The sequence below is a fragment of the Crocuta crocuta genome, unplaced genomic scaffold (genome assembly GCF_008692635.1).
Source record: "Crocuta crocuta isolate KB4526 unplaced genomic scaffold, BGI_CrCroc_1.0 scaffold147, whole genome shotgun sequence".
Lineage (NCBI taxonomy): Eukaryota > Metazoa > Chordata > Mammalia > Carnivora > Hyaenidae > Crocuta > Crocuta crocuta.
In genome coordinates this window covers 7,090,127-7,102,524 of record NW_027532594.1, presented here as the reverse complement: position 1 = coordinate 7,102,524, position 12,398 = coordinate 7,090,127, and the positions used below count along the sequence as shown (strand labels likewise).

The 12,398-nt window shown below is 36.0% G+C and overlaps 1 protein-coding gene across 2 annotated transcripts in view; it reads left to right on the top strand.

Annotated features, from left to right (window-relative positions):
- The window catches only part of REV3L (REV3 like, DNA directed polymerase zeta catalytic subunit), a 175,192-nt gene that overhangs the window by 71,926 nt on the left and 90,868 nt on the right, over positions 1-12,398 (top strand). For both annotated transcript variants that reach the window (XM_077779953.1, XM_077779951.1), the window contains 4 exons: positions 258-352; positions 1,167-1,271; positions 2,236-2,320; positions 2,408-2,556. In XM_077779953.1, the coding sequence (XP_077636079.1) occupies positions 258-352; positions 1,167-1,271; positions 2,236-2,320; positions 2,408-2,556 (434 nt within the window). The remainder of the gene's footprint in view (positions 1-257; positions 353-1,166; positions 1,272-2,235; positions 2,321-2,407; positions 2,557-12,398) is intronic.

Here is a 12,398-nt window from a genome sequence, read left to right as displayed (position 1 = left end):
AGTAACAATTGTTTCAAGAACCGTCGTGACTTAATATAATATCACTCAACATGAAAAATTCTATAAACAAAGTCTTCAGAAAATTTGCTCTTATGTGGTTAATCTGTTATTTTATTATTATTATTTTTTTAAGTAATCTCTGTGCCCAACTTGGGGCTTGAACTCACAGCCCCAAGATCAAAAGTTGCATGCTCTACCACTTAAGCCAGCCAAGTGCCCTAGATTATTATTTTTTTTTTTATATCTTTTTAATACAGCTCTTTAATACTGGAAGGTGTTGAACCACAGAGTACGTGTGAATTAGAAGTGGATGCTGTAGCTGCTGATATCTTAAATCGGCTAGACATTGAAGGTATGTGTGCAATTATGAATGTGTTTCTTTTCTTTTTTTTTTTTTAAGTTTATTTTGAGGGGGATGATGGGTGGAGAAAGAAAGAGAGAGAATCCTAAGGAGGCTCTGCACTCAGTTCAGAGCCCAACATGGGACTCGAACTCACAAACTGTGAGCCAAAATCAAGAGAAGCTTAACTGACTGAGCCACCCAGGTGCCCCTATAGNACGAATCGCGAGATTGTGACCTAAGCGAAAGTCGGACGCTTAACCGACTAAGCCACCCAGGCGCACCTATAGGTTTTTATTTTTAAAATTTAATGACCAAAATACAGTGAGAAAAGTAGGGAAGAAAATCTTATTATAGAAGTAACATGTTCTAGAAGGAGGATGCAAAATGTTATGAAGATTTATTAACCTCTGATGAGATAGTCATTATTTTTTCATGCATATTTTCATTTATGTGAGTATGTTTGCATAGACATAAGCCTAAAGTAAGTGTGACACTAAATACATTAGCCATCATAAAAGAATTTAATATACTCTGCCTTTTAAACTAATAATTTTCAGGTGATATAAAAGGGAGGGGACTCTTAGGTATATTGCCTGTCATCAGCTGTTTGGATCTTACTCACTTGCTAGGTTTTGGGGAGCCAGTAGGAAGAAAACTAAAAAAAAGGAATGTAATAAATGTTAAGTTGGACAGTTTGGTCATTATATTACACAAAACAGGTAATGGTTGTGTTTTTGTAAGGCAGTATTTATTTTCTGAAAGTTTGGATTTCTTTTTTTTTCACTTTGACCCTTGTTGTATTGAAGTATTGTTGTGATTGTAGCTCAAATTGGTGGAAACCCTGGTCTCCAGGCCATATGGGAAGATGAAAAGCAACGGCGAAGAAACAGAAATGAAACTTCTCAAATTAGCCAATCTGAATCACAAGGTATAAACCTAACAATTTATAAGTGATTTTTTTTACACTAGATATTCTAATGAAAAAGTTTAAGCCATTGAGATTTTACCTTAACATTAAATGTTACTTTTCAAATTACCTTTCTGTTCTGTGTATTTTTTCCTATTGTCATTACTCTGAACTGTAATTCTTTACCTCTGAGGTGTCATTCATTGTTCTCTCCTACTACCCCCACCCCCAGAAGAAACTGGCATCTTCATTGTCCTTGGTTTTTACCTTACCTCTTGCCCCACCACTTTGCTCCTTTTTTATTTTCTAGTATTTTCTAGCCTTTTGTATTTCTACATGATCTAGAATACTCACAGAAGATCATGAGTCCCAACTTAGAAACACTGTACTGTTTTGTTCATAAAAACTTCCACTTTAATCATCTTGGACAGCTCTGAAGAAAATACTCATTTTATATAGTATTAAATTCTACATTATAGAAGAAAATGAGGGCTTACATAAATGCCATGTGTACAACAAAAAAATTTTAAATAAAAGACCTAATTCAGAAGGTAAATATATTTGTAATATAGAAGTAAGCATACACTGAAGTCCAATTAAAATTTTTATTATGTCTTGGGCACTAAAAATGCTGTGGTAAATTTTGAATGCCTTCTAAAATAGAACTATTATATTTTATAGGGTAGAAATTTCTAGCTTCAGAGTGTGCAATACATTTATAGGTACAAAACAATGTTTTTGTTTTAGATTTAAGTTATAATTATAGAACTTAATCTTGAACTGACTTTAAGTGCTTAATTTTATAGCTTCAGTAACAACTATTTCTCTTTTGTTTGCTTTTATAATAGAACTACTTTTAGGTAGTATTAAATATGTCAAGAGAAAGATAAGAAATTGTTACCATTTTAAAAGCTTCTCTAAGAAAAAGGGAAATATTTCATTCATTTGTTATCTACATTTTTTAATGCACTTTTGAAATTCAAAGATCGCAGGTTTGTGCCAGCAACAGAAAGTGAAAAAATTTTTCAGAAGAGACTTCAGGAAATTCTCAAACAGAATGATTTCTCTGTGTAAGTGTTTATTTATTCTAGATCTCAGAACTAATTTTATTGCTTTGTTATCTAGTTTGTTATAAAGGATATGTTTTAATTAAGCAGAACGTTATCAGGATCTGTGGACTACAGCGATGGATCTCAGGAGTTCTCTGCTGAGTTAACATTACGCTCCGAAGTTCTGTCTCCTGATATTCCTCAGTGTACACCAGCTAATATGGTAGAAGTCCACAAAGATACAGAGTTGAGCAAAGGTGAGGTTTTCAAATACACAGAAAATACCATAATAGACATCTGTATATCTAGCACTGTAGTATTAACATTTGGTTGAGTTAGCTAAGTTCCTCTCATTCTTTTACCTTTTTTTAATCTCTAGATGTAAGCACTCACTATTCTAAGTTGGTATAAACTCTTGCCATATATGATTTTACATTTTCTTATACGTGTATGTCCATAATATATACTGTTATTTTAGATTTAAACTTTTACATACATGGTGTCCTACTTGGCATAGATTAAGCAACTTGCTTTTTTCATTCAACATAGTTTTTTATTAAATGAGGTATAATTTGTATAACATAATATGCGCTCATTCAAGGTGTACAATTCAATGATGAATTGTAAATTTATAGAGTTGTTCAGGCATCCCCGTAATTCAGTTTTAGAACATTTGCTTTACCTCAGAGGATTCCTGGTGTCTCTTTGCAGTCATATCTGTTCTCACCTCCAACCCCTAGTAACCACTAATTCACTTTCTTATCTCTCAAAGTTTGCCTTTTCTGGATATATCCTATAAAACAAAGCATACAATATGTGAATTTTTGTGTCTTCTTTCATTTAGTTTAAGTTTCAGTTTCATCTGTGTTGTAGTATCTATCAATAATTCATTCCTTTTTATTGCCAGATAGTATTTCATTCTATGGATATACATATTTTGTTAATTGAGTCATCAGTAGATTGGTATTTGAGTTGTTTTCACTTTTTGGCACTTAATGCTGCTTTGAACAAACACATGTAGGTCTTTGTGTGGATACGTATTTTCATTTGTCTTGAGAGAGATCAAGTAGTGGAATTGCTAAGTCATTTGGTAAACTTGTATTTAACTTTTGAATAAACTACAAAACTGTTTTTCAAAGTGATTATATTATTTTACATTTCCACCATCAGCATCCTCACTAACACTTGTTTGTCTTTTCTGGATAGCCATCCTAGTGTGTGAAATGGCATCCCATTATGGTTTTAAGTATCATTTCACTCATTACTAATGATATTGAGTATCTTTTATGTCAACTCATAATAACTTTGATCTATCCTTGTTGATCCATGATTCTAGTTCACTCATTTTAGCTGCTGATTAGCGTTCCTTTGTGTGACTAAACAAGTTCATTAGCTTCTCTACAGCTATTAGATGATTTTCACTTTTGCACTTTTCTTACTAATAGTGTTATTTTTGTCATCTTGTGGCTGTATGCAAGAGTTTCTCTATAGAAGACATATAGAAATGTAATTTNTATATGTATATCCATATATATAAATATATATATATAAATATATATATATATATATATTTTTTTTTTTTTTTTAAGACTCTATTTCTAATAGAGAGGGAGGGGGAGAGCGCAGAGTCCAACATGGGGCTCGGTCTCACAACCCTGAGATCATGACCTGAGCCCAAATCAAGAGTCCGCTGCTTAACCGACTGAGCCATCCAGGCTCTCCTCTTGACCATATTAAACTACAATTCAAAATGAGCACCTACACCCAGGGCTTCCCCCTTCCTTAGACATGCATCCCAGCATTGTACAATCTCTGACTCGCGGCAGGTTGCACCTGAGGTCTCTTGAGCTCACATTAATGGCAGCCTACTGACTCAGTTCTACTTGCATTTGCTTTGTCTTAGCATCTGCCAGCCCCACTCTATTAAAAATGTACCCATCATTTTTATACTGTGATTTTCAGGGCATTTTAATATCCACTATGACAACTTCTAGCCACACTGGGCTGATTAGAGTTATTTCCTCAGGTACCAATTATTGGATTTTGTTAGTGCTGTGGTTACAAAGTTGCGTTGGTTTGGCCTTAACCTTTTACCCCCATAAGCCCTGTTATTTTTAGAGCTCCATATTTCAGATTTTGAAGTATGTTAACAATAAAAATACCACATTATAGTAGTAATGCCATATTACACAATTGGTCTATAAAATGATTGTATCTAACTTTATATTCCCACAGTGTATTAGAGCTTATATTTAAAATTTTTTATTTATTTTGAGAGAGAGAGAAGAGAGAGAATCCCAAACAGGCCCCATGCCATCAGCACAGAGCCCAATGCGGGGCTCAAACTCACGGACCGTGAGATCATCACTGGAGCCAAGATCAAGAGTCGGACACTTAACTGACTAAGCCACCCAGGCGCCACTAGAGCTTATATTTTAAAAAAAATTTTTTGGCCATTCTGATTCCCTGAAATGGAATATTCTTAGTTTAATTTGCATTTCCTGATTACTAATAAGTTTAAGCATTTTTGTTTCTTTATCTGAGAATTGCTTATTCATATTTTTGGCTCATTTTAAGTGTTTGAGCATCTTCAATTCTGTTTTATTTTTGGGGGTTTTTTGGGTTTTTTGGGTTTTTTTTTTTTGACTGTAGTCACCGTGTATGCATTATGTTTCCATGACTTTTATTTTTTTGCTATTTATTTCTTTATTATTTTTAATATAATTTATTGTCAAGTTGGATAACATACAGTGTATACAGTATGTTCTTGGCTTTGAGGGTAGATTCCCATGATTCATCATTTACATACAACACCCAGTGCTCATCCCAAGTGCCCTCCTCAGTGCCCATCACCCGTTTTCCCCTCTCTCCCATCCCCCCAACAACCTGTATTTAAGAGTCAGTTTGTTCTCTGTAATCATCAAATCAAGATTTGTTCTCTGTATTTAAGAGTCTCTTATGGTTTGCCTCCCTCCCTCTCTGTAACTATTTTTTCCCCTTCCCCTCCCCCATGGCCTTCTGTTAAGTTTCTCAAGTTATACATATGAGTGAAAACGTATGATACCAGTCTTTCTCTGACTGACTTATTTCACTTAGCATAATACCCTCCAGTTCCATCCACATTGCTGCAAATGGCAGGATTTCATTCTTTCTCATTGCCAAGTAGTCTTCCACATCTTCTTTATCCATTCATCATTTGATAGACATCTAGGCTCTTTCTATAATTTGGCTATTGTAGAAAGCGCTGCTATAAACATTGGGGTGGAAGTGCCCTATGAATCAGCACTCCTGTATCCTTTGGATAAATTCTTACTAGTGCTATTGCTGGGCTGTAGGGTAGTTCTATTTTTAATTTTTTGCAGAATTTCCACACTGTTTTCTAGAGCAGCTGCACTAGTTTGTATTCCTACCAACAGTGCAGGAGGGTACCCATTTCTCCACATCCTCACCAGCATCTGTTGTTTCCTGAGTTGTTAATTTTAGCCATTCTGACTGGTGTGAGGTGGTACCTTAGTGTGGTTTTGATGTGTATGTCACTGATGATGAGTGATTTTGAGCATCTTTTCATGTGTTTGTTAGCCATCTGGATGTCTTCTTTGGAAAAATGTGTGTTCCTGTCTTCTGCCCATTTCTTCACTGGATTATTTGTTTTTCAGCTGTTGAGTTTGGTAATTTCTTTATAGATATTGAATACTGACCTTTTATCCAATATGTCATATGCATATGTCTTTTCCTAATCCGTCAGTTGCCTTTTAGTTTTGCTGATTGTTTCCTTCGCTGTGCAGAAGCTTTTTATCTTGATGAGGTCCCAGTAGTTCATTTTTGACTTTAATTCCCTTGCCTTTGGCGATGTATCGAGCAAGAAATTGCTGTGGTCAAGGTTGAAGAGGTTGTTCCCTGCTTTCTCCTCTAGGATTTTAATGGTTTCCTGTCTCACATTTAGGTCTTTCATTCATTTTGAGGTTTTTTATGTGTATGGTGTAAGAAAGTGGTTTAGTTTGATTCTTCTGCATGTTGCTGTCCAGTTCTCCCAGCACCATTTGCTAAAGAAACTGTCTTTTTTCCATTGAGTACTTTTTCCTGCTTTGTCAAAGACTAGTTGGCCGTACGTTTGTGGGTCCAATTCTGGGTTCTCTATTCTATTCCATTGGTCTAGGTGTGTCTGGTTTTTGTGTCACTACCATACCGTCTCAAAGATTACAGCTTTGTAGTAGAGGGTAAAGTCTGGGATTGTGGTGCCTCCTGNTTTTAATGGTTTCCTGTCTCACATTTAGGTCTTTCATTCATTTTGAGGTTTTTTATGTGTATGGTGTAAGAAAGTGGTTTAGTTTGATTCTTCTGCATGTTGCTGTCCAGTTCTCCCAGCACCATTTGCTGAAGAAACTGTCTTTTTTCCATTGAGTACTTTTTCCTGCTTTGTCAAAGACTAGTTGGCCGTACGTTTGTGGGTCCAATTCTGGGTTCTCTATTCTATTCCATTGGTCTAGGTGTGTCTGGTTTTTGTGTCACTACCATACCGTCTCAAAGATTACAGCTTTGTAGTAGAGGGTAAAGTCTGGGATTGTGGTGCCTCCTGCTTTGGTTTTCTTTCTCAACATTACTTTGGCTATTTGGAGTCTTTAGTGATTCCATACAAATTTTAGGATTGTTTGTTGTAACTTTGAGAAGAATGCCAGTGCAATTTTGATTGGAATTGTGTAGATTGCTTTGGGTAGTACTGACATTTTAACAGTGTTTATTCTTCCAGTCATGTGTATGGAATGTTTTTCCATTTCTTTATATCTTCTTCAATATCCTTCATAAGTTTTCTATAGTTTTCAGCATAAAGATCTTTTACATCTTTGGTTAGGTTTATTCGCGCATCTTCAATTTTGATGTCAGTGTAACAACTTCTTTTTCCTTTATGATTTGGCCTTTGTACCAGGTTTGCAAGTCCTTTCTTACCCTGATGTAATGCAGGTTTTTCTCCTGAAAGCCTACGTGTGCTTACAACTTGGTTTTTCACATTTAGGTCCTTAATGCATCTGAAATTTTACTTGAATATGATAAGGATCTAATTGTATCTATTTTTCTAAATATAAATAGCTAGTTATTACAACATATTATTGAAAGAAATTTTATTCCCACTGAATTCTCTCACCTCAGTCATGTAGTCATATCCCCCTACGTTGATATCATATTGTCGTAATTACTGTTGATATGTAAGTGTTTATATATAACAGGGGCAGACTTTATCTTGCTCAACTTCAAAATTGTCTGCTTTTGATCTTTTTTTTTTTTTTAATTTAAGTAACCTCTTTATACAACATGGGTCTCGAACTCACAACCTGAGATCAAGACTAGCACACTCCACTGACTGAGCCAGCCAGGTGTCTCTACTCTTGAACTTTAAAACAAAGAAAAAAACTGTCCCCTATTAATTTTAGGATCAGATTGTTCATTTCTGGGAAGAACCTATTCAGATTTTATTGGGAATTTATTGAATTTGTAGACTGATTTATTAACATTTTTTAATCTTTATGCCAGATCATCTCATCTATGAAAATGATATGTTTCTCATCTTACTAGGTCTTCTTTCATATCTTTTAATAGACTTATACCATTTTCTTCATAAAATTTGACATCTTTTATTAAATATACATCAGGTGTCTTTTAATTGTTTCAATTATAAGTTTATCTTTCAAAAATTACATCTTGTAATTACTGGTATTTAGGAGCTTCACTGACTTTTATATGTTAGTCTTGCATACAACAACCTTTATTAGCACTAATAGTTTACTTTTTAATGTTTCTGTTTATTTTGAGGGAGGGAGGGAGTGTACATCCATGTGTGTGCACACACATGCAGGGGAAGGACACAGAGAGAGAGGGAGTGAATTCCAAGTAAGTTCCATGCGCTATCAGAATAGAACCCAACATGGGATCCTATGGTTCATGAGATCATGACCTGAGCTGAAATCAGGAGCCCACAACTTAAACGACTGAGCTGCCAAAATGCCCTAGTGCTAATAGTTTTATATGTCCTTTCTGTTGGATAGTTTGGGTATAGAGTCATCATCTGTAAATAATAATTTTATTCTTTTCCCATACTCATACATAAAAAAAAAAAATAGTGCATTTTTTAATGCACTATTTAAGAACTCTAGAATACTGTTAAGTAAAAATAATGATCTTTTTCCTGGTTTTGAAGGGAAAGGCTTCTATAGCTCATCATTAAACCTGAAATTTATACAGGATGTTCATAGATAACTTTAATTAGGTTAATATCTTTCCTATTTCTTGTTTGCTATGAATTTTAGATTTTGAAAAATCATGAATGGATATTAAATGAAATTTTACCAACTGTTCTTTTCTGAATTTATTGAAATAAATTTATTGAAACTTTTTCCCTTTCACTCTGATAATATAGTTACATTAAATAATTTTTATTTTCTAATGTTAAACTATCTGCGCACTACTGAAATAAACTCTTCTTTGTCACAGTGTGGTGTTTTTCTGAAACACTGCTGTGTCTACTTTGCTAAAACTTTGTTTTGAATTTATACTTTGTTTTGTTTTGTTTTTTCTTTCATAGTTTATTGTCAAGTTGGTTTCCATATAACACCTAGTGCTCATCCCAGCAAGTGCCCTTCTCCGTGCCCATCACCACCCTTCCCCTCTCCCCCACCCCCATCAGCCCTCAGCCCATTCTCAGTATTCGTCTTTCATGGTTTGCCTCCATCCCTCTCCCCAACTATTTCTCCCCTTCCCCTTCCCTATGGTCCTCTGTTAAGTTTCTCCTAATCCACCTATTGTGAAAACATACGGTATTTGTCTTTCTCTGCCTGACCCAGTTCGCTCAGCATAACACCGTCAAGTTCCATCCACATTGCAACAAATGGCCAGATTTCATTCTTTGTCACTGCCATGTAGTGTTCTATTGTATAGATAAACCACATCTTGATCCATTTGGCAGTTGATGGACACTTAGGCTCTTTCCATGATTTGGCTATTGCTGAGAATACTGCTATGAACATTGGGGTACATGTGCCCCTGTACATCAGCACTCCTGTATCCCTTGGGTAAATTCCCAGCAGTGCTGTTGCTGGGTCATAGGGGAGTTCTATTCATTTTTTGAGGAACCTCCACACTGTTTTCCAGAAGGGCTACACCAGTTTACATTCCCACCAATGGTGTAGGAGGGTGCCCATTTCTCCACATCCTTGTCAGCATCTATAGTCTCCTGATTTGTTCATTTTGGCCACTCTGACTGGCGTGAGGTGGTATCTCAGTGTGGTTTTGATCTGCATTCCCCTGATGATGAGGGACACTGAGCATTGTTTCCTGTGTCTGTTGGCCCTCTGGTTGCCCTCTTTGGAGAAGTGTCTGTTCATGTCTTCTGCCCATTCACAGGATTATTTGTTTTTCAGGTGTGGAGTTTGGTGAGTTCCATATAGATTTTGACTACTAGCCCGTTATCTGATATGTCATTTGCAACTATCTTTTCCCATTCCATCAGCTGGCTCTTAGTTTTATGGATTGTTTCCTTTGNCCCTGATGATGAGGGACACTGAGCATTGTTTCCTGTGTCTGTTGGCCCTCTGGTTGCCCTCTTTGGAGAAGTGTCTGTTCATGTCTTCTGCCCATTCACAGGATTATTTGTTTTTCAGGTGTGGAGTTTGGTGAGTTCCATATAGATTTTGACTACTAGCCCGTTATCTGATATGTCATTTGCAACTATCTTTTCCCATTCCATCAGCTGGCTCTTAGTTTTATGGATTGTTTCCTTTGCCCTGCAGAAGCTTTTTATCTTGATGAAGTCCCAACAGTTCATTTTTGCTCTTGATTCCCTTGCCTTTGGGGAATGTGTCAAGGAAGAAGTTGCTGCGGTGGAGGTCAAGGAGGTTGTTTCCTGCTTTCTTCTCCTCTAGGGTTTTGATGGTTTCCTATCTCACATTCAGGTCCTTTATCCATTTTGAGTTTATTCTTGTGTATGGTGTGAGAAAATGATCTAGTTTCATTCTTTTCCATGTTACTGTCCAGTTCTCCCCAGCACCATCTGTTAAAGAGGCTGTCTTTTTCCCACTGGATACTCTTTCCTCCTTTGTCAAAGATTAGTTGGCCATACATTTGTGGTCCAATTCTGGGTTCTCTATTCTATTCCATTGGTCTGTGTGTCTGTTTTTGTGCCAATACCATACTGTTTTGATGATTACAGCTTTATAGTAGAGGCTAATGTCTGGGATTGTGATGCCTCGCATTTTGGTTTTCTTCTTCAATATTACTTTGCCTATTTGGAGTCTTTTGTGGTTCCATACAAATTTCAGGAGAGTTTGTTCTAGTTTTGAGAAGAATGCTGGTGCAGTTTTGATTGGGATTGCATTGAATGTATAGATTGCTTTGGGTAATAATGACATTTTAACAATATTCTTCTGATCCATGGACATGGAATGTTTTTCCATTTCTTTTTATCTTCTTCAATTTCCTTCATAAGTTTTCTATAGTTTTCATCATACAGATCTCCTATATCTTTGGTTAGGTTTATTCCTAGGTATTTTATGATTTTTTTGTGCAGTTGTGAATGGGATCAGCTTCTTGATTTCTCTTTCTGTTGCTTCATTATTGGTGTATAAAAATGCAACCAATTTCTGTACGTTGATTTTGTACCCTACAACTTTGCTGAATTCATGGATCAGTTTTAATAAGCTTCTGGTGGAGTCTGTCGGGTTTTCTATGTAGAGTATCCTGTCATCTGCAAAAAGTGAAAGATTGACTTCTTCTTTGCCAATTCTGATGTCTTTTGTTTCCTTTTGTTGTCTGATGGCTGATGCTAGGACTTCAGCACTATGTTACACAACAGTGGTGAGAGTGGACATCCCTGTCGTGTTCGTGATCTCAGGGGGAAAGCTCTCAGTTTTTCCTCATTGAGGACGATGTTAGCTGAGGGCTTCTCCTAGATGGCTTTTATAATGTTTAAGTAAGTTCCTTCTATCCCGACTATCTCAAGGGTCTTTATTAAGAAGGGATGCTGTATTTTGTCAAATGCTTTTTCTGCATCTATCAACGGGATCATATGGTTTTTATCTTTTGTTGATGGATGTATCACATTGATTTGCAAATATTGAACCAGCCGTGTAACCCAGGAATGAATCCCACTTGATCATGGTGGATAGCTCTTTTTATGTGCTGTTGAATTCCGTTTCCAAGTATCCTGTTGAGAAGTTTTGCGTCCATATACATCAAGGATTATTGGCCTATATAGTTCTCTTTTTTTGCTGGGTCTCTGGCTTGGGAATCAAAGTGATGCTGGCTTTGCAGAATGAATCCAGAAGTTTTCCTTCCATTTTTGTTTTTTTGGAATAGTTTGAGAAGAATGGGGATTTTAACTCTGATTTAAATGTGTGGTATAATTGCCCAGGGAAGCCATCTGTCCTAGGGCGCTTGTTTGTTGGGAGATTTTTGGTAACTGATTCAATATCTTCACTAGTTATGGGTCGGTTCAGATTTTCTATCTCTTCTCATGTGAATTTTGGTAGTGCATATGTGTTTGAGAATTTGTCCATTTCTTCTAAGTTGTCCAGTTTGTTGGCATATAATTTTTTCATAGTATTCCCTGATAATTGCTTGTATTTCTGAGGAATTGGTTGTAATGAGTCCATTTTCATGCATGATTTTGTCTATTTGAGTCTCTCTCTTTTCTTTTTGAGAAGCCTGGCTACAGGTTTATCAATTCTGTTTATTTTTTCAAAAAACCAACTCTTGGTTTCATTGATCTGTTCAACTTTTTTTTTTATTCTGTATTGTTTTTTTCTCCCCTGATTTTTATTATTTCTCTTCTCCTACTGGGTTTGGGGTGCTCTTGTTGCTCTCCTTCTAGTTCCTTTAGGTGCACTGTTAGATTTTGTATTTGCCCTTTTTCAAATTTCTTGAAATAGGCCTGGAGTGCAATGTACTTTCTTTCCTCTTAGGACTGCTTTTGCCGCATCCCATAGAGTTTGGATTGTTGTATTTTCATTTTCATTTGTTTCCATATGATTGGCCCATTCGTTCTTTGTAGGGTGTTCTTTAGCCTCCATGTTTTTAGAGGTTTTCCAGACTTTTTTCTGTGATTGATTTCAAG